This window comes from Danio aesculapii, chromosome 19 (assembly GCF_903798145.1).
Source record: "Danio aesculapii chromosome 19, fDanAes4.1, whole genome shotgun sequence".
NCBI classification, from domain to species: Eukaryota; Metazoa; Chordata; class Actinopteri; order Cypriniformes; family Danionidae; genus Danio; species Danio aesculapii.
Genome location: NC_079453.1, coordinates 23,066,744 through 23,090,228, shown reverse-complemented (window position 1 = coordinate 23,090,228; position 23,485 = coordinate 23,066,744). Strand labels below are relative to the sequence as shown.

Genomic DNA, 23,485 nt, shown 5'->3' with positions numbered 1-23,485 from the left:
ATGTGTGTGTAGTGAGTAATAATATAATGAAATAACAATATGCAGGTAGTAAGCTGTATAATAATAATAATAATAATTATTATTATTATTATATATGTTATATAATTTGATAATATAATCAATGTATCAGTTAATAAATGCAAACCCTTTAAACACAAAGTTTGTGTGTTCAGTTTGGTAATGTGGTGCATCATTATAATAATAATAATAATATAGATTTGTGTAATAATAATAAACAAAATAATAATAATAATAACAATTATATAATTTGTTATATAATTTGATAATATAATCAATGTATCAGAATGTAAACCCTTTAAACAATGTTTGTGTGTTCAGCTTGGTAATGTGGTGCATCATTATAATAATAATAATAATATAGATTTGTATAATAATAATAATAATAATAATAATAATAATAATAATAATAATAATAATAATAATAATAATAATAATAACAATTATATAATTTGTTATATAATTTGATAATATAATCAATGTATCAGAATGTAAACCCTTTAAACAATGTTTGTGTGTTCAGTTTGGTAATGTGGTGCATCATTATAATAATAATAATAATAATAATAATAATAATAATAATAATAATAATAATAATAATAATAATAATAATAATAATAATAATATAGATTTGTGTAATAATAATAAATAAAATAATAATAATAATAACAATTATATAATTTGTTATATAATTTGATAATATAATCAATGTATCAGAATGTAAACCCTTTAAACAATGTTTGTGTGTTCAGTTTGGTAATGTGGTGCATTATTATTTTGTGGAAGATACAACTGATAATAAGAAAGATGGTTGATAATGCCAACCAAATGTTGATTTAATTTAGTTTATACAAACTTTACTTTTATATCAACTTACAAAAATCTATAATTTTCCAGTTTCCAGTACTGAAGCTTTGCAGGCAGTTTTCTTGAAGTGTCTTGGAGATGTTCTTCAGTTCTCCTGAATTATCTGATCTCTGTATGGAGGATCGACCCCTGTCAAACTCCTTTTACAAAACGAAAATCACACTGCATTTTTACAATTAATAGCAAAGTGAAATGTAAACTGATATTAGAGTATGTTGTGAAGGAGTGTATGGTTGTTTCTCAGCAATGGGTTGTGTCTGGAAGGGCATCCTCTGTGTAAAACATATGCTAGTTGGAGATTCATTCCACTGTGGTGGTTTCTGAAATAGAAACTAAGCCGAAGGAAAATTAATGAATCAATATGTTGTTGAATATTTTGTTATTAAAGGCACTACTATCATTAGCAAAATTTTGCATTTTTTTTCGGTGACTGTAATCAATGTATAAATCAGATGCTTGATTGTAGTAAAAATGCTTATTAATGTTCTTTATTGTGGGTTTGTTTGGTTTTCAGCCATGTTTCTGCTGTAGGTGGTATAGTCAGGGAAATTTCACATACCCTTTTTGTTTGTGGTGTGGTCCTGAAAAATCTTCCCCTTCCCTTTACCACTACATCTCAAATTAGAATTTAGATACCCCTACCCCCTCACGTGAAGGTGCAAAGGGCTATGGGGTGGGCCTTAGTGTGGTGTGGGGTTTACTATACATTTATATTTTTTAATTTAAGAGTTGAAGTTAATCTTAGCAAACCCAAATCCTTGCTTCAGTTTGCAATTTTATGTGTAGATTTATATAGTTTTACTGCTGTGCCAGACATACATATAATAAACAAATATTTATAATTTAAAATAAAAAAGCCATCATAAAATATTGAATATTACAATTATTAAGATGTAAGCAAATATTAAAATAAATAGAAACCATTTCTCTATTTAATATGTCTGAATTCTTTCTTTCTCTTTCTTTCTTTGCTACTTTTTCATTTCTGAAAAAAGTTACATCATAAAATGTTCTAAACCCAGCATCAGCTTTTTGGACACTGAACAAAAAAATCCTGAACCATCTGTTTACTTCCTAACGGATTTAACCCCATCATTGGGCTGCATGGATGGCATGACATCTGTCACGCACTGTGAGCTCCACTAAGGGGCACGTGGACCGTTTGAATAGAGACAGATGTTAGTTTTTCAAGCCCTGATGTCTGAGCTCAACAGAACTGGGGCTCCTGAATGCAGTGACCCCTCTGACTATAATGAACGTGTGACCCCACAGTCAAAGCCTTTGTTGAACATGACTGCTATATAACTCTCCCTTAGCTGCAGCATTATTCTATTAGTCCTGTCACATTACTTATTTGAACTTTGGCATATATGTAAAAACGTACATTTTGAATTGTTATTTGAAGAATGACATGTGAAAGGAAAAATTTAGTAAAATGACATTTAATGCAACAATACTTTAAGTGCCAAATATTGTCAGGCATATTTATAATGACTATCATATAAAAATAAATGAATATGTAAATAATTAGGCATATATATTAAAATTTGGAATATAATAACATTTGGTTTTAACTAATTCCGTGTTCTGTTCCATGTTTTACATTTCAGAATAAGTATAATGTTCCATGAATATACAATGTCTGTTAGCTGAATGATGATGGATTATTGCTTCATCCATATTTTCTCTTTATATTTTTACAAAAATGATTCAAAACGATTTTATGATTCTAAATAAAGGAAATAAAAACAACTTGCATTTATAAAATTGACCTTTTTACCGATGTAAACCCTAAAATACCAAACATTACGTTTACTGTTTCTGTTGCTACTGCTACTAAAACCAGAGCTTATTCTTATTGTTGTTGTTAATCATAAAAAATATTTACCATTTTATAAAATTTTATTCACACACACACACACACACACACACACACGCACGCACACACACACACACACACACATGCAGACTCATATGCTTATTAAAAAAAAAATCCTAGAATTTCTTATTCTTATTTGTTTTAATTTTACTATGAAAACTTAAACATTTCTATATTGGACATTTCTACATTGGAATTGTAAAAAAAAAAAAATCTTACACAGGCCTTACACATGTATTGTTTTTAAATGAAGAAAGATTTTACAAGTAACTTTTACTCTAAATCTTAGACCTTATTCTTGAAACAAAAAAATGACCAATAATTTGGCTATTATTGTTATACATAAATTTTTAAATGTACTTTTGACAAGAGAGGCTAGAAAAATTTTGAAGATTCATTCATTCATTTTTTTTTAGTTCCTATTTAATTAGTTCCTTTATTAATCTGGGCTTGCCACAGCGGAATGAACTGCCAACTTATCCAGCATATATTTTACGCAGCGGATGCCCTTCCAGCTGCAACCCATCACTGGGAAACACCCATACACTCTTATTCACACACATACACTGTGGACAATTTTAGCTTACCCAATTCACCTATAGCGCATGTCTTTGGACTTGTGGGGGACACCGGAGCACCCAGAGGAAACCCCCGCGAACACAGGGAGAACATACAAACTCCACACAGAAACGCCAACTGACTCAGCCGAGGCTCGAACCAGCAACCTTCTTGCTGTGAGGCGACAGCACTACCTACTGTGTCCCCGTGTCGCCTACATTATTATTTTTTTTATTATTATGTTTACATTTTTTATTATTCAAAGGGCCAAATTCTGACTGAGGAAAATTGAATGTGCTTGGCAGTTTGTTATTTGCCTAATAAATAACAATAGGCTACAATTTTTTGTTGAAAACTTTTACAGATTACAATTTTTGTTATTTACTTAACTCAGATTTCTTTATTCAAAATCTTTAGGAAATATCTTTGGTACATTAAAAAGCGTGATTATGATGACATCCAACAAGCTAATCTAGCTAAAATTGTGCTTAAAATGTCAATAAAATGCAGTATTGAAACATAGTTAAATAGAAAATGAGGCAAATAACTGCAAAAAGGCCCACTTTTTGAGAAAAAAGAACCACCCCTTTCACCAGGCTGGCTACAGGCCTGCTACATTTATCTAGACAAATTTATTTCAGATATTCAGATAAATGCTGTTTAACTTCAAACAATCTGGAAAAAAGTATCAATGTGTCACAAAAATAAATATTTAGAAAGAAAGAAAGAAAGAAAGAAAGAAAGAAAGAAAGAAAGAAAGAAAGAAAGAAAGAAAGATAAGTGTACTGTATGTGTGTGTGTTAGAGAGATAGTGAGAGAGAAAGGGAGGAGAGAGAGAGAGGGAGTGATGGTCAGAAGGGGGAAGGGGTGGTATGTGGTGGTAAATACCCGGCTGTAACAACACACAAGCGACCAGAAAGGCCAAAATTTTGCGTGTGGATTACAACCAGGAGAAGGCGATCATGCTGGTTGAATAACCCTGCAGTCTAGTTTTATTTTCAGTATTTCATTTGGTCAGATTCCGTTAAATGTCTTCATTCTGTAGATCAGCGTGTGGCTATATTTGTCTGGATTAGTGCTGTTTAACACCTTTAAACTCTTGGAATTAGCGCTTTCGCGTCGGATCATCGATAGATTAGTGTTGATCTCGTCTCAGGCTTTTAAGGACACTGTTTGTGTGTGTTTTACAGGAGAAATCGTGAGCTAACAATAAAAGCGCTAGCACAACCGGCTAGTCAAACACTGGTGCCTTTGGGGTTTTTTTTAATCTATCAGCAATGGACATCGGAAACGATTTAGCTATTTTACCTGTTAGAAGCGTTTGCATTTGACCAGTGAGGTTCATTAAACGAATCAATGGGTTTGATATTAGAGTAGATTAGATTAGATGTGTAGGTTGACATTAGCATTAGCTTGTTAGCATTAGCGACTCCTTTGTTGGGAAGACTGGTTGTGGTTTTACTCACTTTGCTTTTCGTTGAGGAAAATTGTCGTTTTTATTCAATCCTGTCGGGGATTTTATTGCTTTTTACAATACTTTCGTTTATCTAAGATGCTTGTTTGGCTGTGACATAAGTGTTTTTTTTTTATCTAGATCGTAGTAGAAAACGAAAGGAAATGTCGAACAGTTAGTGTCTATGGTTAATGCTAGTCTATTTAACATACAAATATCGTGTGTAAATAACGGTACTAGAGCTAAATAGTTATCGTTTAAAGCTATTATGGCTTACACGTTGAGTTTAAACCGGATCTATTTGCTATGGACACATCTACTCTTCGTTGTTATGGGTAAGATAACGTTACTTTGTTTCGTTAATTTACTCAAAATATTATTTATGTATTTAGTTTATTAGTCGTGTTTGTAATAAAATGTTTTCTGCATTTTTGTTTTAATGCTAAATAATCCAAATAATTGAAACTGCAGACTATAGTGATGTTTCAGTGGTGCTGCTATGAGAGAAGTGCTGGTATTCATTCACATACATTGTGGTTTCTCTAATGGTTTGATTTAATTACTGTTTTGCAAACATAATGAAACTCTGACACTTTTAACCTGTAGAGTAAATGTAATAAACATGGCCTGTGTGTGTGTGTGTGTGTGTGTGTGTGTGTGTGTGTGTGTGTGTGTGTGTGTTTGAGATCAGATCTGGGGTGAATGGAGAGAACAAAGACTTCTATTGTTTACAGCATGTCTGTCCATCTCCATGATTGAATCCCATCATCTTGACTGGCAACAAAACAAATTAATCCTTTGCTCTTTGTTCTTTTGTTTATTACCTCTCCATCTCTGTTTAAATACCAGATAAGGGGTTATCTAACATTTGCATATTATCATGGAATTTTGGGGGAATTCTGTTTATTTTTACCTTTTACTTTCAATTTTGTTTGGAATTCCCATCATATGTACTAAATCAAAACAAAAGACTCACCCTCTGTGGGGCTTTTGTTTTTTTGCAACATTGGTTGGAAGCGATACAGCTAGAATGTAGCTAAATGGTAGATAGAAATGTAAACAGATTCCCTATTATAAAAGTAATAAATTTCACCCATTTTAATAGCTTTTAGCAGTCTTAAGTAATTCTTGTAGTTTTGTTATCAGGTTCAGTTACATTTAAATAAACTATGCACAACAACCAAGTTCAGATACAGTAAATAAATATACTACATAATTAACAAATTTAAGCACAGTATCCATATTTAATGATTTAAAAAAAAAATGAATTGACATAATAATGTTAATAATAAAAATATTCTTAAACAGTCGTAGTATAGAATGTGATGGACTCCTGGTCATCCTCATTTTTGGAGCTAGACCATTTGATTGCTTATTTAAATTGTGTATATTTTGATTGTGAATTATATTTTTAGTCACAGTACATTAGTAGGGTATCCGTGGGGTCTTAAAGTCATAAAATATCTTAAATCTCAAAAACAAAATTTTAGGCCTTAGAGTCTTCCATTTACTGAAATATTGTGCTGCAGGTCTTAAACCTTTTTTAAGCAGGTCTTAATTTTCCTTTGTTCATGTATTGCTACCCAATCGTGCCAACACTTGTCCAATCACCAACAATCCATCTTGATGACACTTTTAACTGTTTATTTAAGAATGTAATCAATAGGTTAACTTAATTGTGTAATTATTTTCCTTACAATAACACTATTTTAAAATTATCCATATATTTGCTGCTGAGGAAGTTGACTTGGACAGACTATGCATACATTTAGTTTATTATAGTTTTTAAAACCTTTAAAAAAATTTTCAATTTGTTTTTATTTTAAAGAAATGTCATGTTGAAAAATATGTGTGTATACAACTAGAGCTTGCTTGATTGACCAATATTTCAAATGTTTTGCTCAGAATTAACTAAACTAATTTTTAGATTATTAAATTATTATTGTTTTGTTAAGTTATAAAAAAAAGTTTGATAGGGCAAACTAAAATCTTTTCCAACTGGGTCATTCAAAAAACTCAGTGTTTAACCCTTTATGAGTCTGAAATTGAATTCATAATGGTCTTAAAAATGTCTTAAAGTCTTAAATTTAAATCTGCAGATACCCTGATTGTGAATTTTTTATTTATTTATTTTTATAAAGCTTGTTAAATTTAGATGGTTTTTGATATGTAGTAAGATTGTTGCATTTGTTCCAGTTGTGCAGGCTGTTGTCGACCGTACAATTGGCATGTTGATGTATAAGCTAAAATATCCACCGTATCCATCAGTTGTTGTACATTTGTTGTATATGCCTGTGGCCAGGTTTGCTTGCAAGTGCTTGCATGTGTGCCGTTTCTCCTTTGCTCTGCATGCCATTATGGAGTCAGCTGCTGTAAGCGACAGACACGAGTGAGGGAAACCCCAACAGAAGATCAGCAAGCTTAAACAAAGAGGGCTCTTCAGGGACCTAACCTTGAGGTTTCTATGTTTATGCCTAGAGAATTATTGAATAGCATGCAGAAATAGGAGAGTGGGAGGTCATAACCGGATTTTTAATTGATAAGCCCTTGAGTTCTGTTAAGACATCTAATCGATCATACAGATTTTGCCCAGTCAGACTGGATTTCTTTTGAAATATTTTTATATTTAGTTGATTTACTTAAAAAAATAGCCAAGTGACTGCTTTTTGTGAATGAATCATTGATTCACTCAGGAATGAAACTGCAGTGTTGCTCTGAGAATGTTGTGCTCTGAAATTGGAAATATTTATAGGTGAAAAAGAAGTCAATATTGTCTAAAATGTCACTTGGTGTTGACTTGTAGTTTGTTGAGCTATTGTAAAAATGAATCAATATTACATTTGCAATTATGGCCATAAACTGGTAATCGTGAAAGTGTGTGCGTGTGTGTGTGTGTGTGTGTGTGTGTGTGTGTGTGTGTGTGTGTGTGAAGGAAAAATGATTTATCTATCTGTTTTTATTTTTCCTTGATGGCTTGAATTATGGGGAATACTATTTGGCTTCATGAATGAACCAGGGACCTCTACCTTGAACCAACGGCCTGCGCTCACACTGCATCTTTACCTTCTGAACCTGAGCACGCTTGCGTTATAGATGATGTGGCTGTTCAGTTTAACAGGAAGAGAAGTGCTCTCGCTTAGTGAAGTGGAGATTTTAGTTATATCATTTTAATTGTTTGGGATGCAGTGACATGCATGCAGTCAAATATTTTGCCGAACAGATCTACAACTTTTGACGCTCATAAATCATGCTGCACATATTAGGATTTTTGCTGAATGTACAGCTGATGTGCAGTGAGTGGTTTGCGTCTTTAATAAACTATGACAGTTCACCTTCATTGAAAAGTAAAGTAAAGGGACGCTGTGTCTTAAGTTTCAGTGCACTTTGCACTCACACTACAAGCGTACCGTGCCAAAGCCCAACCGAATCGCGCTTTGGCATAACTCTTCCAACCAGGCCAGGTCTGGCTAACTGAACTGCACCTGGGCCAATTCGGAGCACTCACACTTGTTAAATGAACCAGTAAACGCACCTGGGCACTGTTCGGATAGCATCGTGAGAGTACACCCCAAGTTTCAGCTTAGTTTGCACCAATCTTGGGTTGTAAGCAACATGAACGTAGTTCAACTTTTATTACTCTTTGTTGCCATGGTATCATGGAGCAGCAGAGCTGAGTCTAAAACCCAGAATTGTTGCTGCAAACTAAACTAAAACCTAACTCGGTGCAGGCTCTAGGAATACTCATTAATTAATTTATTTTTAAAAGACAATCCTATACTTGGTAATGTTGATAATTGCCATATTATCTTAAATGGTAAATATTGCAGTATTCTTGTAGCAGTGTATTTTTAATACCCTTAAAAATATTAAAGTTAGGCCTGTGTAACCCTTGTGTAATATTTTTAACTTTTTAAACTGATTTAAGTCATGCTTCATCTATGATAAAAGCAAGAACTTTTCAACCACCAAACTAAGAATAAGAAAATATTTTAAAAAAATGTTGAAATTGGGTTTATTTTCCACCAAGAAACTACTCTGGGATGAAAAAAAACAAGCAAGTGGCCGCTGGGCTACACATTTAGCTTTATTTTTATATAAATTCCTTTTTTTTATTTATGAAATCTGAAGGGAGCGTCCCCTGAACGTGTCTATAATTATGAGACACATACTGAACTGAGAATTTCTATATATAAGCTAGATACATAATTACATCTTAGTCTGCCACTTTGAAAGAGCCGTCTAATTCATGATTTATTTTTCCTCTACTTGCTTTGCGCTCTGATTTTGAAGCGAAGCATTGTATTTTCTGAATTGGTGTGGGTGTTTGAACCAAATTTGACTGGATTCCTTTAAGAATGTGGGAAGCGTTCTGGGTCAGTCTCTTACAATTGCACTATTTTAAAGTTGCGTTGATAATGATTCGACATTGCCTCTACTTGCATCCAGCTGTGGATAAAATTGCAACCTTTCAGTCCTGCTGCACACTCAATTAAGTTTGAAGAATCATGTTTTTGCACCCTTTAGGTTTTCATCTACATGTATTTCTTAAGCACAGCAGACTTATATACATCTTATTTTTTGTTTTTGCAGGTAATGCAGTTTCATCGCAGCAGAGCGAGAACGTATATGTATCGGGGATGTCAAACGGTGAGTCTTGACTTGGGGTTGGTTTCAGACCCAGGTTATAGATCTTGTTAATCTTCAGGGCAAAATGATATGGATGACTGTTAAAAACTCCTCAAACACAGCTTGCAGGGAATTGTGTGCCACTTTGCAGATCACTAGGTATTTTTGACAAAGGAATGTAAGACATATAAAGGATCATGTTATTTAGCCCAGATTAGTCTGCAACTTGCATGTTACCTCTTGCCTGGGTAACTGTTAACTTAAAGGTTATTCGCTACTTTTTCACCCACCCTATATCATTAGCAGACAAGCTGTATTTCAAGCATAGTTTTAAAAGGATCGTTCACCCAAAAATGAAAATTCTCATTTGAGTTTTTTCTTCTGTTGAACACAAAAGAAAAATATATATTTGAGAACGTTGGAAAAATGTAACCATAAACTTCCATAGTGTTTGTTTTTCCAACTGTGGAAGTCCGTGGTTGCAGATTTCCAAATATTCTTCATAATAAATATATATATATATATATATATATATATATATATATATATATATATATATATATATATATATATATATAAAACATTTTACTCTTTTGTTTTCATATTTCTTACACTGATAAATTCACACATTTAGGGTGCTTTCACATCTGTTGGCTGCATCTGAAACTGCCTACTACTTAGTGGGTACTGTATTTGAATTGAAATGTACTACTCAACCGTTAGAAAAGTGCAGTATACAGTGTAAATGTGAGCAGATTGAATAAAACTTGGACTTACCCATAGACTGTAAAAGATATGACCGTAGTATCTGGGACGTCACCCATAGGTTTATGAAGAACCCAAAAGAAGCTACCAGTAGGCGTGGCCAACCATCACCATTTTGTTCGCGCATCATCGCACCAACCGAGGGATACCAAACAAGAGGCGGGGCGTGAGCGGAGTTACAGACGCATGCTGGCACTTTGCTTAGACTGGCTTTCCTATGGGAGAAATGCTTAATACTTCATTACCTGCGACTCGTTTGTGTGCTGACCACATGTGCTTGGTTGTATACTATATCAATAAAGTGTTTAGTCTTTTAAAAACACTGTTGAAATACATTGAGCCACCAAACATTGTTCTTATGATGGTTTTCAACAGGAGGAAAGTGCATATTACTTCCAAACACTTTAAATATAGTCTGTGTTGGTAAATGCAAGGCTATTTGTGAAATCCAGACATAACACTTTATGACAGGAATCAGCTGAAGTGACTGACTAGCCTAACCCAGCCTAACCTAGCTGTCACTCAAGTGGCTACGCCCTTAATTAGGCAGACTTATTATAAACGAAACAGAGGAGTTATAAAAACAATTCACTCCCCTCACAGTTGTCATGAAGGGTAATGTTAGGTATATGAACCAAAGTCGTTCTTTGTACCAGGCTGTGAACACCCTTTTTTTTCTGCTGTAAACTTGACTATTTTAACAGGACTAGTAGAATTTTGATGAATTGCAGTTTCAGTTACTTTATCACTGTAAATATCTATGGGATGACTACATCTGCCATTTTGTCATGATCACGTGACCAACCCTTGTGAGGTGCGTCGCTTTACTCCCATTCATGAATTCTCTCGCGGGGGATCATGGCATAGTGTAGCATGCATGGGATGCGCACTTTAGAATCTCGCCGGAAGTAGTAGGTCATCCGGGTACTTGCATACTGATTTTTGTATTTTATGAATTTGGACATACTACTCGACTCGCGTACTGATATTAGCGTACTGTGTAGTATGGAAGTCTGCGGTTTCGGATGCAGCCATTATTTTGTTCTGAAACGGGGATTAAAATTGTTACAATGTTTATTTTTGTTCTTGGTGCGGTTCGCTTTCTAAACAGACCAAAGTAGTTCAAACAAGTCATGTTCGAGTAAACTCTCCTTACAAGTTTCAGGGTTTCTTTGTCCCATGTATTCCACTCAGCTGTCAGACGCATTATTTTAATTTATGTTGATAAGAAATGAGACATTATAAACAAAAATTTGCATGTTAATTTTGACTGGTGACACCCACAAACATCGTCACCCAATGCAAAATCAGAGAGGTATGGCTTTCTCGTACATCAGTCAGATCATAAAGCTGATCAATCTTTCTCTCGAGGTGTCAGTGTGGAAATGAACAAAACAATAGGCCTAATACAAAATATTAAAAGACTAAATTATGGAAAAAAATATCAGATGGTAATTTCAGTCAATCTTTCAAATGCATAAACAGTTCTTTCTAATATTTCAGCATGATTTTACTTTCGTATTTGACTTAAAACACACTTCAACGGGGAGGATTGACATCCTGCTATCATAATCCTCTCTTTGTAATATAGCCGTATATATGGCCATTACATATCCATACTACACTGGGATGAGTCTAGTTTATTGGATCGTATTTCTCAGTACAATCAATCTGCTCCAGAGTTCGTTTCAATCGAGCCAAGACCACTTCATTCAGGCAATCTCAGACCGATTGTTTTGGTGCGGATCAGAGTGCCATTGCTGGATTCACACATGCTAAACAAACTGCTCGAACGGGTCTAGGTGTGGAAGCACCCTAAAAAAACAGTGAGCTGTTTGTCAACATGATTTCAAGATGTATCTAATGTAAAGTTAAAACCTGATCCCAAATGTATGGTTTAATAAACCTCTGATCAGCCTCAAGATGCATCACGTAAATCTAGCCTTCATTAAAAATGATGCATTTCAGCACAGTTTTAATTCTGAATAATGTTGCATTTAAAAATGTTTGTTCACTACTTTAAAATAATTTTAGCTCCGATGCGAGCTCTCTTTTCACATCCAGATAATGTTTGTTTTGTTTGGAGTGCTGCTTTTTTAGCATGACGAAGTCAAACTAGCCAGGGTTTGGTTTTGGACATGGTGCAATTCGGTAAACAAGACAGCTCAAGTTTGTTTTGTATTAATTAATTGTTATGTGTTCATGTGTGCTTGGGTCCAGCTTGTGGAGATGTGGCAGAGCAGATCAGGGCATCCAGTGGAGTGATAACCAGCCCTGGTTGGCCCTTTGAATACCCATCTCACATCAACTGTAGCTGGAACATCAGGGCCAACCCCGGAGAGATCATTACAATCAGGTAACACATAGCCATAATACTGCAATATTCACCATTCCACTGACAACATAAAGAGATGGTCAAAAGCAGTGGTAGTGTTTTAGTTTGCCTAAATGTCTTGTAGGCTTTTATTATATGAGCAGAATTATGGTCACTATAACATTCTGGATTGGATTGTTGTTCTCTGTACCATTGTAGCATTTTTTTCATAGATCTGCTTTTAATAAAAAAAAAAAGTCTGTTCATTTCGATGGGCTCAAAACATTAAAAACACGTTCATTTTTTTTTATCGTTGTCATGCCCTTAAAGAACACATCTTAATGCAAAGCAGCATTTCTGTGGATTGGATTTTATTTTGAGGTCCGCTCTGCCCTTGTTTCAAGGAATGATGCATGTTTGTTTTTTTAAGTTACTGCCACCTCAAGCTAACTCCTTTGAAATGGCTCTTTATTTCTAAATATATGTTCTGCGTTTGCTCTATTCTTGTACTGCCTGCTTGCCTGAACCAGAGCATTTGTTTGCATCTTTATCCGAGAATGGTGACCATGGTTACTGGCACAGAAATAGACCCATTTTTTTTCTACAGGATGTGATCGTTGTGGTAAACACACATACTCAGTAAATCTGCCATCGGGAAATGTCATTTTAAAGATTAAGTGTCCAATTTTCTGCGAGAGACGTGTCCTGCAAGCATTTTTTTTTTCTTTTTTTGTAGCACGTTTCCCAGAATTTTGTTTCTTAATTGGTACTATTTATTCATAAAACACATCTTGCTACATTGCGCTTTAAGTGACACAATTCTGCAAAATAGAGTAGTTTGATTTCAGAACTCATACTTGTATTAGGGCTGGGCGATTTGGCCTAAAATCAAAATCTTGATTAATTGAACATTTTAACTAGATTACGACTAATAAACAATTATTTTATTTATTTATTTTATTTTTATGACCTCATAGTTCACTGACAAGTTTTGTACTTGATGTTTTATTACATTAATAAGGAAGGAAACACACACTATCTACTATCTATAATTTTTTATTAAACATCAACGCTGAACAACTGAAGTTAAAAACACATTACCTAAAACAAACTTTTCTTATAAAAAAGTGTAAATAAATAACTTGTACTTTTGGAAACGTGAAAGTAGAAAACAAGCAGCATCTTCTAAATTAAATAGCTCTTGCATATCCTGTAAATGTTTTAAACCGCGTTTTTTTCTTGTGTCTTCTGTAAATAAATATTTTAATGTAAATAATGATTTTAATGTAATGGAAAATATGCGGTCTCAAGGCATCTCTGGAGCAGCTTCTAATCATCGTCAAAGTAGTGCAAAGTAAGGCTCAAAAATGGGTCTGTCCATCCTGCTTGACCAGATGTCAGATGTGCTTGCAAAGTGGAAGTATAAACCAGCCTCAGCCTAACAGAGCGGGGCCATGCTGTAAAGAAAGCAAATGTAAAATATTGACCTGGAAAAATTACATCAATTATAGGTACTGAATGTCGATTTCGATTAATCGCCCAGCCCTAGCTTATATTGTGTATTATTCACAGGGAAAGTGTTTTATTTTTTTCCCCCATTTACTTTTGTCAGCTTGCCCACATTTCAAGTATCTAATATCAAATGTTCTTTTAGTTTTCAGGACTTTGAGATTCAAAGTTCACACCGATGTGGTTTAGACTGGATCTCCATTGGAACCTATAAAAACCTGGATGGATACCGGGCCTGCGGCTCGTCTATTCCGGCCCCATACATCTCCTCTCAGGATCACGTGTGGATTAAGTTCCACTCTGATGATAGCATGACTGGAAAGGGCTTCAGGCTCTCTTACATAACAGGTAGACCTGCTATTTATATCCCTTTAGATGCATCAGAGAGGATACGTAGTTGTCTCACACTGTGTGGCACTGCCATGCAACACTGTTTTTCTGATCGTATTCCATTAACTTAAAAATACAATTTGATTGTCAAGAACACACACCTTTAGCTTTGTTCTTGAACCAGTTTTATTCTTATGAATAGTGCCATTATTATCATGAAGGTTTTGGAAAAACTCCAAACACAGTCGTTCCCATTTCACAGATGATATAGTGAGATTAGATCAAGCAGATTATATTCAAATCATGCTAAGAGACCACAATATCATAGACACTATTTGTATTTCACTATTTTGAATTGATAAAATGTGAACTTGAATGCAATGGCAGTGATTTTTGATAAAAGCAGCTGACAAATGCATATGTAAATGCTAACTAATTTCTATTAATATTTAAGTAGGACTTTGGTTGTTGTAAAGGAAGCTAAAGACCCAGAGAATATCACTCAGCCTTAAACACAAAAGACTTTGTAAAAAGGAGGATGCGAAAGATCATACACTTGGAGGTTACGGTTTCATATCTTGCAAATTTATAAGAATCCTCTGAATCATAAATCTTGCAAATATCCATTAATCAAAGATTACTGCTACTGTCTCTTCAAAAGGGTAATATGTGCTTGCAATTTGCAGGGAAATCCGAAGAAGCCAGCTGCAAACCTGACCAATTTCACTGCGCTAATGGGAAATGTATCCCGGAGTCATGGAAGTGCAACACTATGGATGAATGTGGCGATAACTCGGATGAGGAGTTATGCGTACAGCCAAATCCCTCTGCTTTCTTCTCTTTCCAGCCCTGTGCCTTCAACCAGTTTCCTTGTCTTTCACGTTACACCCGTGTTTACACCTGCCTGCCAGAGTCTCTAAAATGTGATGGCAGTATTGATTGTCAGGACTTGGGTGATGAGATCGATTGTGACGTGCCCACCTGTGGTGAATGGCTCCGCAATTTCTACGGTACTTTCAGCTCACCCAACTATCCTGACTTCTATCCACCTGGTAGTAACTGCACATGGCTGATTGACACTGGTGATCACCGAAAGGTTATCTTGCGCTTTATGGACTTTAAACTTGATGGTACAGGCTATGGCGATTACGTTAAAGTCTACGATGGACTAGAGGAGAACCCCAGACGCCTGTTGCGTGTGTTGACTGCATTTGATTCTCGAGCCCCTGTAGCGGTGGTGTCGTCCTCAGGACAGCTTCGGATACACTTTTACGCTGACAAAATCAATGCGGCTCGAGGCTTCAATGTTACGTATCAAGTAGATGGTTTTTGCCTGCCATGGGAAATCCCATGTGGAGGAAACTGGGGTTGCTACACTGAGCAACAGCGCTGTGATGGATACTGGCATTGTCCCAATGGCAGGGATGAGCTCAACTGCAGTAACTGCCAGGAAGACGAGTTCCCATGCTCAAGAAACGGTGCCTGCTACCCACGCTCTGACCGGTGCAACTACCAGAACCGCTGCCCAAATGGCTCTGATGAGAAGAACTGCTTTTTCTGCCAACCTGGAAATTTCCACTGCAAAAACAACCGCTGTGTTTTTGAAAGTTGGGTATGTGACGCGCAAGACGACTGCGGGGATGGAAGCGATGAGGAGAGCTGCCCGGTTATTGTACCCACAAGGGTCATCACTGCTGCTGTAATTGGGAGTCTGATCTGTGGTCTGCTGTTGGTCATTGCTTTGGGCTGCACCTGCAAACTGTACTCGCTTCGAATGTTTGAGCGCAGGTAAGCTATTTGTTAAGTAGATTGTTGAGCCAAAATACACCAATAAATAATTGGCACTTTCGTGTATGCTTCTGTGGCTGCACTCTCTTTGTTAACTACTGATTAGAAATTCCATTGGGTTTGTTGTTCTTCCAGGTCATTTGAGACTCAGCTCTCTAGAGTGGAAGCAGAATTACTGAGAAGAGAAGCTCCGCCGTCGTATGGGCAGCTGATTGCTCAAGGGCTGATCCCCCCAGTGGAAGATTTTCCTGTCTGCTCTGGAAATCAGGCAAGGAGACAAATAAGAAAATTACATATTTAAAGGTGTCACAGAATGGAAAATCTAGATTTACCTAGGCATAGCTGAAAAAGGGGTCTGTACATGGAAATGACATACCATGAGCCTCAAACACCATCGTTTCATCATTCTCATGTAAGTCCTGTGAGTGTAAAGTCTTGGTGAAAAACAGGCCTATTGGAGCAAAACATCCACTCTGACGATCCACACCGGATCATGAATATGCACACCCCAGACTGTGTGTAACTGCCAGAGTATACACTTTTAATGCACATTTATTTATTCATTGTTGGGGGTATTTCTATGGGTAATTTCTGTGGTTATATTTGAGAAATATCACACTCGTAGCAGTGCGATGTGGCTGTATATCAGCACTGGTCGGATCAGGCCACAGGCCAAGTGCTTTAGTGTTCCACCAGTGAGGATGTACAGCCACATTGCACTACTACGAGATAATATTGTAAGGATGTACAGCCACGTTGCACTGCTACAAGATAATATTATGAGGATGTACAGCCACATTGCACTGCTGCTATCAGATATTATGAGGATGTACAGCCACATTGCACTGCTATGAAATAATATTGTGTTTATACAACAGTTTGCTGCCATAATCGTGTACATAAAAAAGAAAATGAAACACTGAGAGTTTAAAAAACCTTTTGTTTGAGGAACTACTTTCTTCTGCCATTGATTTACATCTGCAGCTTATGTCAGAACAGCAGAAACCGTTACTAATTCAACAACGTCACTTTAGAGCTAGTATTTGAATGATTCTCTAGCGTAATGTCTAAAGTGGTGACTAAACAGATTATTTTGCTCGCATTTTAAGATTATAAGGCTGAACGGCATTAAATGCCATCAGTCTACAGAGATTCCACAGTATTTCTCTGTTGCAATCAGGAGATCACAATAGTTAACCCTGAAAAAGCTAAAGCAGCGCAATCACTACCAGATTACAGTTGTGTTTGCAATAAGGAAAAACGCTAAACACATGCAGGCATTTCTTCTTTCTTTCTGTTTACCGAACTAATCTGCAGTGAGTCCCATCTCGCACTCAACACACTACAATTACTATAGTATAAATACAGCACTATAACATACAAAGAGAGAGAGATCGACTTGGAAAGGCACTTATCAGTTTTATAGTGATTGATCAGCTGTAGTTTAATTAAAATTTACGTTTTTCTTCTCTAAGAGATTATTATGCAGTCTCTATCGCCATCTTGTGGATGACGCTGCATTGTTGCAATTTAAACAACTACATTCTCGCCTCAAAAGTACATTATGTTGTCCAACAGCTGCAATATTTGTCAAACTGTAGTGACTTTATTGATCTGCTGTCACTCTATTTCTGCAGAGTGATACAGGCAGGTGAGGAGGCTGTAGGAGTTCTGATATTGCAGAATATCGCATGACCATCAGCCAATCAAATTCAAGAACCAGACAGAACTGTTGCTTTATTTTTAACTTGCCTAAGCAATTTTGTTAAACAAAACACTTTACCATATTAACTCAGTGCACTCTATGACACTTTTAAAGCCAATTCATACTAAGAATATTATCTGTGCATCCACACCAACCGTTCTGTTCATTACTAGTTCATGCTGCAGTTGTGCTTTCTGTTGCATCAAATAATTAAGCTGGATTCTAATGGCATTCAGTGTTTTTAGGATGATCAACTGAAGAAAAAACTATTCTTAAATGATTCAGTTGGTATTTCTATTGTAATTAAAATTAAGAACAGAAGTTTGGGAAGAAGTTCACCCAAAAATTAACATATACTTACACACTTAGATCCTCTTTCTTCTGTTGAACACAAAAGAAGATGTTTTGACAAATCTTCATTAAAACTGTAAACCTTGTCTTCCATGGTATTTGTTTCTAAGCCAGGTTTTCAGCTTTCTTCAAAATATCTTGTTTTGTGTTCAGCAAAAGTTTGGATTCACTTGAGAGCGAGTAGATTTTTTTTTGTTTTTGGATGAACTATCCATTTAATGAGATAAGGGTTTTAATTTTTTATGATGTCATTATCACCTAGGGCTGGGCAATATGGCAAAATCTTGATAATAATATTTCATATTGAACAAAAACGATAAAGAAAAGAGTACCCCAACAATGACTGAAGACACAAAAATTAGAGGATCCATTAAATGGCATAACGTAAAGGCCGATAAATATACGGTGGCTGAATATTCAGTAACATCTCTAATATTAACACTCTTTTAGATTCCCGTCGTGTGATTGGCTCCTGGCTCAATGTAGAGTTAAAAAAAGTCTAGAGCTTATCATTGTTATTGACAGAAATATTATCGCGATTTGATATAATATTGTTTACGGCTCAGCTGTACTAGCACCCATGCACCAGTGTCTCCATTTTAGTTCTGTTGGTGTTTTGAGTAAATTAAATGAGCATTTGAAACCAAGTAAGAAATGTACAAATCAAAATGAATTACGATTAATATTTTAAAATGAACACAGTCACACATAGTCAAAACTTTCTTTATAATGGATTTGATAAATTTGCTCCAAGGTGCTGTCAGACTGACCTCTGATGTTTACAGCAAGTTGAAAGTTAGATAGCTAAACTTCATATTATGAATTGCATTAGATAACACCTCCCTGATGTTCTTGCTTTCAGGCATCTGTTTTGGAAAATCTAAGACTGGCAGTTCGTTCTCAGCTGGGATTCACCTCGATCCGACTTCCCACCACAGGGCGACACGGCAACATCTGGAGACGCCTGTTCAATTTCACACGTTCCCGGCGATCTGGTTCTCTTGCACTGGTGTCTGCAGACACTGAAGAAGGCCCTACAGGCAATGCTTCAGCTCGTGAGCCAGAGAGACTTGGCTCTCACCGGGGACTGTTGCCCTTGGACTCAGATGACACTGACACTGAGAGCGACCACCATTCCCGCAGGGATGTTCCTGGAGCTGTTGGAGGCCTGATGGCACCACTGCCACAGAAAACTCCCCCTACGACAGCTGTGGAAGCCATCGTCTCCGTGTCTGCCAGCTCTGCTCCACTGGTCAGCCGGGAGAGCAGCATCTCTGAAAGCATCTCAGAAAGTTCTGGAGTGACTGGACCTCCGTGTGCTACTACTAATTCTAGTACTTCTGCAAGAAACCCCTTCGTCAGTGCTTTAAACCGGGTCACCCGCAGCCTGCGCTGGATTCGTTTCTCATTAGGGCGCGCTGGTGATGGAGGGACGACTGGCATCGGACAGAATCACAGCCCATTGCGGCAACTGGAGCAAGGTAGTGCGGGGTGCACTGGTGTCATTAGGGGTGAGGACGAAGACGACGTGGAGCTCCTCATTCCCGTGTCAGATGCCGGTTCCCTGGACAGTGATGAGAGCTCCAGGCCCCTGCTGGAACAAGGTCTGGAGCAGGTCTTTGGCCCACATCTTGCTCCTGCTGCCGTCTCTCTCAGAGGACGACTAGTGGGTCGGGATGGCCCATGTGAACACTGTGGAATTGTCCATACAGCGCGAATCCCGGACGCTTGTCTGGAGGCAACGGCAAAAACAGAAACTAGTGATGATGATTCTTTGCTGCTCTGTTAAGACTTAGAGGAACTCCCTGACTCAGTACGTGACCCATATGAAATGCCCCCTGCTCACAGCTTGCCATTTTTGTTATCGCCTCCTAGTGGAGTGGAGGTTGAATGTTTTTAGAGATGTGTCCTTTTACAAAAAGGATGAGCTTCAGAAATCAGGTACTTTTAAAGACCAGTCTGTAAAAATCATACGGAGTACGAGAGCTCCCCAATCCCACTGTTCCTTCCACTGTGCAATATTAGTATTCGTTGAGATGTTTACCAGGTCAAAGTCTATTTTTCTGGAGTCAAATTAAGCTCACAAAGTGTAAAGTGTGAGCCGCTCTGCAGTTCTCGGAATGGGAAAGCAGCACAAACAAATGCATCTGTACTGGACAATGTGGAACGGTGAATGGCTGAACACACACCAGAACGCTCTGAGAGATTTGTTACCTAACCTTTAATTTATTTCTACTTCTGATGTCCGATATTTGTCTTTTTAAAAGAATGATTGCCCTAAAAATGAAATGTCTACATACCCTCATGTTGTTCCAGACAATTTTTATTTATTTTTTTATTAATTTATTTATTTTTAATGGTGTCCCCTCAGCTCTTTTCCAGAAAGTGAGAGTTAATAGGGATGGTGCCATCAAGCATAAAAAGGCCCTACAAGCACCTTTGTTTTAAAAATCTATTTTACCAAAGTTCTAATCCTTCATGCACACATGCCATAACCAAGTTAAATTGTTAGATCTGGATTAATAAGTTGTTATTTCTGGTTGGCAAGTTCTACACAGAGCCATTTCCCCTCCCTATATAGTTTCATTGTACGGAAAAAATCATTTGTAAGCAGTAAAAAAGATTCTCTCAAATCAAATCGAGGTCTTCTTTTAACTGAGAAAAGTCTTATAGGTTTGGAACTATTGAGTGAATGTTAGAAATTTCATTTTGGGTTAAATGATTCTTTAAACTGCTTGCAAAAAAATTGGGAGAATTGGTACATTTGTTCATTTCAGTGCGAGTTTTGGTCCCTGCTGCAGTGGTACTAGTTGTGTGACCTGCGATTTTTGCGTGAGGGATGTTTATTTATAACACATTCTAATCTGAGAGGGAGTGACTATTTTTAAAGGATGTTGCATTGTATAACAGCCACTTCTGTTTGTTGTATTTATTTTTGTTACCGTTAACCTTTTGGTAACATTACTGTTTTGGTACTGAGAATTCTTGTGCGAGTGTGTATATTTATTATTGTTTTTTTTTTCTCCATTTCAATAGCGTTTACTTGAAAAGCATGTCCAGCTGTCTTGTGCTTATTTTTTTCCATTTCATAATGCGGTGTTAATATATATAAATATATATATAAAATTATATATATATACACACACACACACACAAACATGCAAATTATATATATAAATACATAAAAAGAAAATGTTTACTGCACTAAGAGAATAAAAGTGTTCATCCCAAATTTTCTGTTTATTATTGGTTTAAACTGTTTAAATGATGGTAATAGACTTCTGCTTGTAGCAAAGAGGAAGCATATCAGATGCCATCTGAGAACTGCACCGCAAAGAAACCACAGCAGTGTCCTGATGCCACTTAGTCAAGGGAATGGACCCTCTCCGGGTTCTCAGTAGCGGAAGTCAAATAATTTTTTTACAATCCTATTTGCTGAAATAATTTTAAAAAAAACTCCATAATGGTGTTATCAAGACTTTCAAGAAAAGGAAACAAAAAGTGTGAGACTGATAACAGTATAGCCAGAAGATAGAACGGAGTCAAATTTACTGTCCTGCCCATACACTGCATTACAAATGCCTCTCACATGCGGCAATTAATTTTTTTTTTAGTTTGATGTGTTTTTTTGTTTTTGTTCTTTTCTTTTCGGCTTAGTCTGTTTATTAATCTGTGGTCGCCACAGCGGAATAACATGTTTTACACAGTGGATGCCCTTCCAGCAACAACCCATCACTGGGAAACACTCATGCACTCTCATTTACACTCATAAACTACTGACAATTTTAGCTTACCCAATTCACCTATAACGCATGTCTGGACTTGTGGGGGAAACCGACGCGAACGTGGGGAGAACATGCAAATTACACACAGAAATGCCAACTGACCCAGCCGAGGCTCGAACCAGCGACCTTCTTGCTGTGAGGCGACAGTACTACTTACTACGCCACTGTGTTTTTAAATCAAAATATTAAAAACTTTCAAGTATTTAAGATGCATAAATAAATGCATTGTAACATGTCATGTGAAAGGGGTCCATAGGTTGCTGAGGGTTCTAGATCTAATCAATTTATGGAAAAAAAAGTCATTTCTACAGCGTATAAACAATTTGTAGTGTATTTTAAAGAATTTGTATTGCCATGCAATGGAAAATGCACTGTTGTACCAAAAACTGGCCACATTTCTAAAAAATTACTTGTATGGTCCTATACGAGAACGGATATACAGTACGTACCTAGCACACATTGATTATGTAACTGCTTTTATAGCCAACTAAAGCTATTTATTAGTATTTTTACTTCCAATATGAAATACAATAATTGAAGCCATTGATTGATCATGAAAATATAAGTTGCAGCCATACAAGCATCTTTATAAATTAGTATGAGTTTTCAATTAGTAAGCACCAGTTATAAATCAGACAAGAACTTGGGTGCATTATACCGCGAGGAAAATATGTATTAAACAAGGAAATAAAGAAGGTAAAGTAAATATTATGTTAATAATTACTATTGCTGTTGACATGGAATTGAACCAGATTTTGGTAAAAAAAAAAAAATAAATAAACTAAAATCTGAAAAAATTTGTTCTGTGTAGGAGAAAGCATTGAAGTATTCATGTATTGAATATATTTATATAAAAGGCTTTTTTGGTGATGGCAGCTTAAAGACACCTCTCATACGGAGAATGAAGTGTAAAAATCTTGATGGTTCTGTGGTTTCGTCAAATCTGATCTTTAAATTGTATTTTCTGTTGGATTCAAGTCAGGTGATTGGCCGGGCCGTTCTACAGCTTGATTTTCTTTCTCTGAAAGCATTTGAGAGTTTCCTTGGCTGTATTTTGGATCATTAGCTATGTTTTCATCCAAAAATGAGATTTCAATTTATGCGCAAAGTTGGAATATCACATAAAAGACATGCAAATGAAGCAGTGTTTCCATCCAACAAGTCAAAGAGAACAAAATCATCACTTCCTGATTAACTGGCACCAAATGAATCTTTTCTTTATATAATAAATGACCTCATAAGACAATGCTGATGCGCAATGAACGCGCGGTGGCGTTTGTAGGCGTGAAACTAGTCGCTCTTCACAGTTCTGGAAGTAATAACACAACTACTGAAATGGTTAAGGGGCGACGCAGTGGCGCAGTAGGTAGTGCTGTCGCCTCACAGCAAGAAGGTCGCCGGTTCAAGCCTCGGCTGGGTCGGTTGCCGTTTCTGTGTGGAGTTTGCATGTTCTCCCTGCGTTCGTGTGGGTTTCCTCCGGGTTCTCCGGTTTCCCCCACAGTCCAAAGACATGCAGTACATTGTGAATTGGGTAGGC

General features: G+C 36.4%; 1 protein-coding gene across 1 annotated transcript; it reads left to right on the top strand.

The window, feature by feature from the left end:
* Positions 1-4,193: 4,193 nt before the first annotated feature.
* lrp12 (low density lipoprotein receptor-related protein 12) lies at positions 4,194-21,339 on the top strand. Its single transcript, XM_056479632.1, has 7 exons — positions 4,194-5,110; positions 9,366-9,422; positions 12,387-12,522; positions 14,135-14,337; positions 15,006-16,107; positions 16,243-16,375; positions 19,026-21,339. Exons 1-7 carry the CDS (start codon positions 5,044-5,046, stop codon positions 19,950-19,952), a joined length of 2,625 nt encoding a protein of 874 aa, XP_056335607.1. The 5' UTR covers positions 4,194-5,043; the 3' UTR covers positions 19,953-21,339.
* The last annotated feature ends 2,146 nt before the right edge of the window (positions 21,340-23,485 follow it).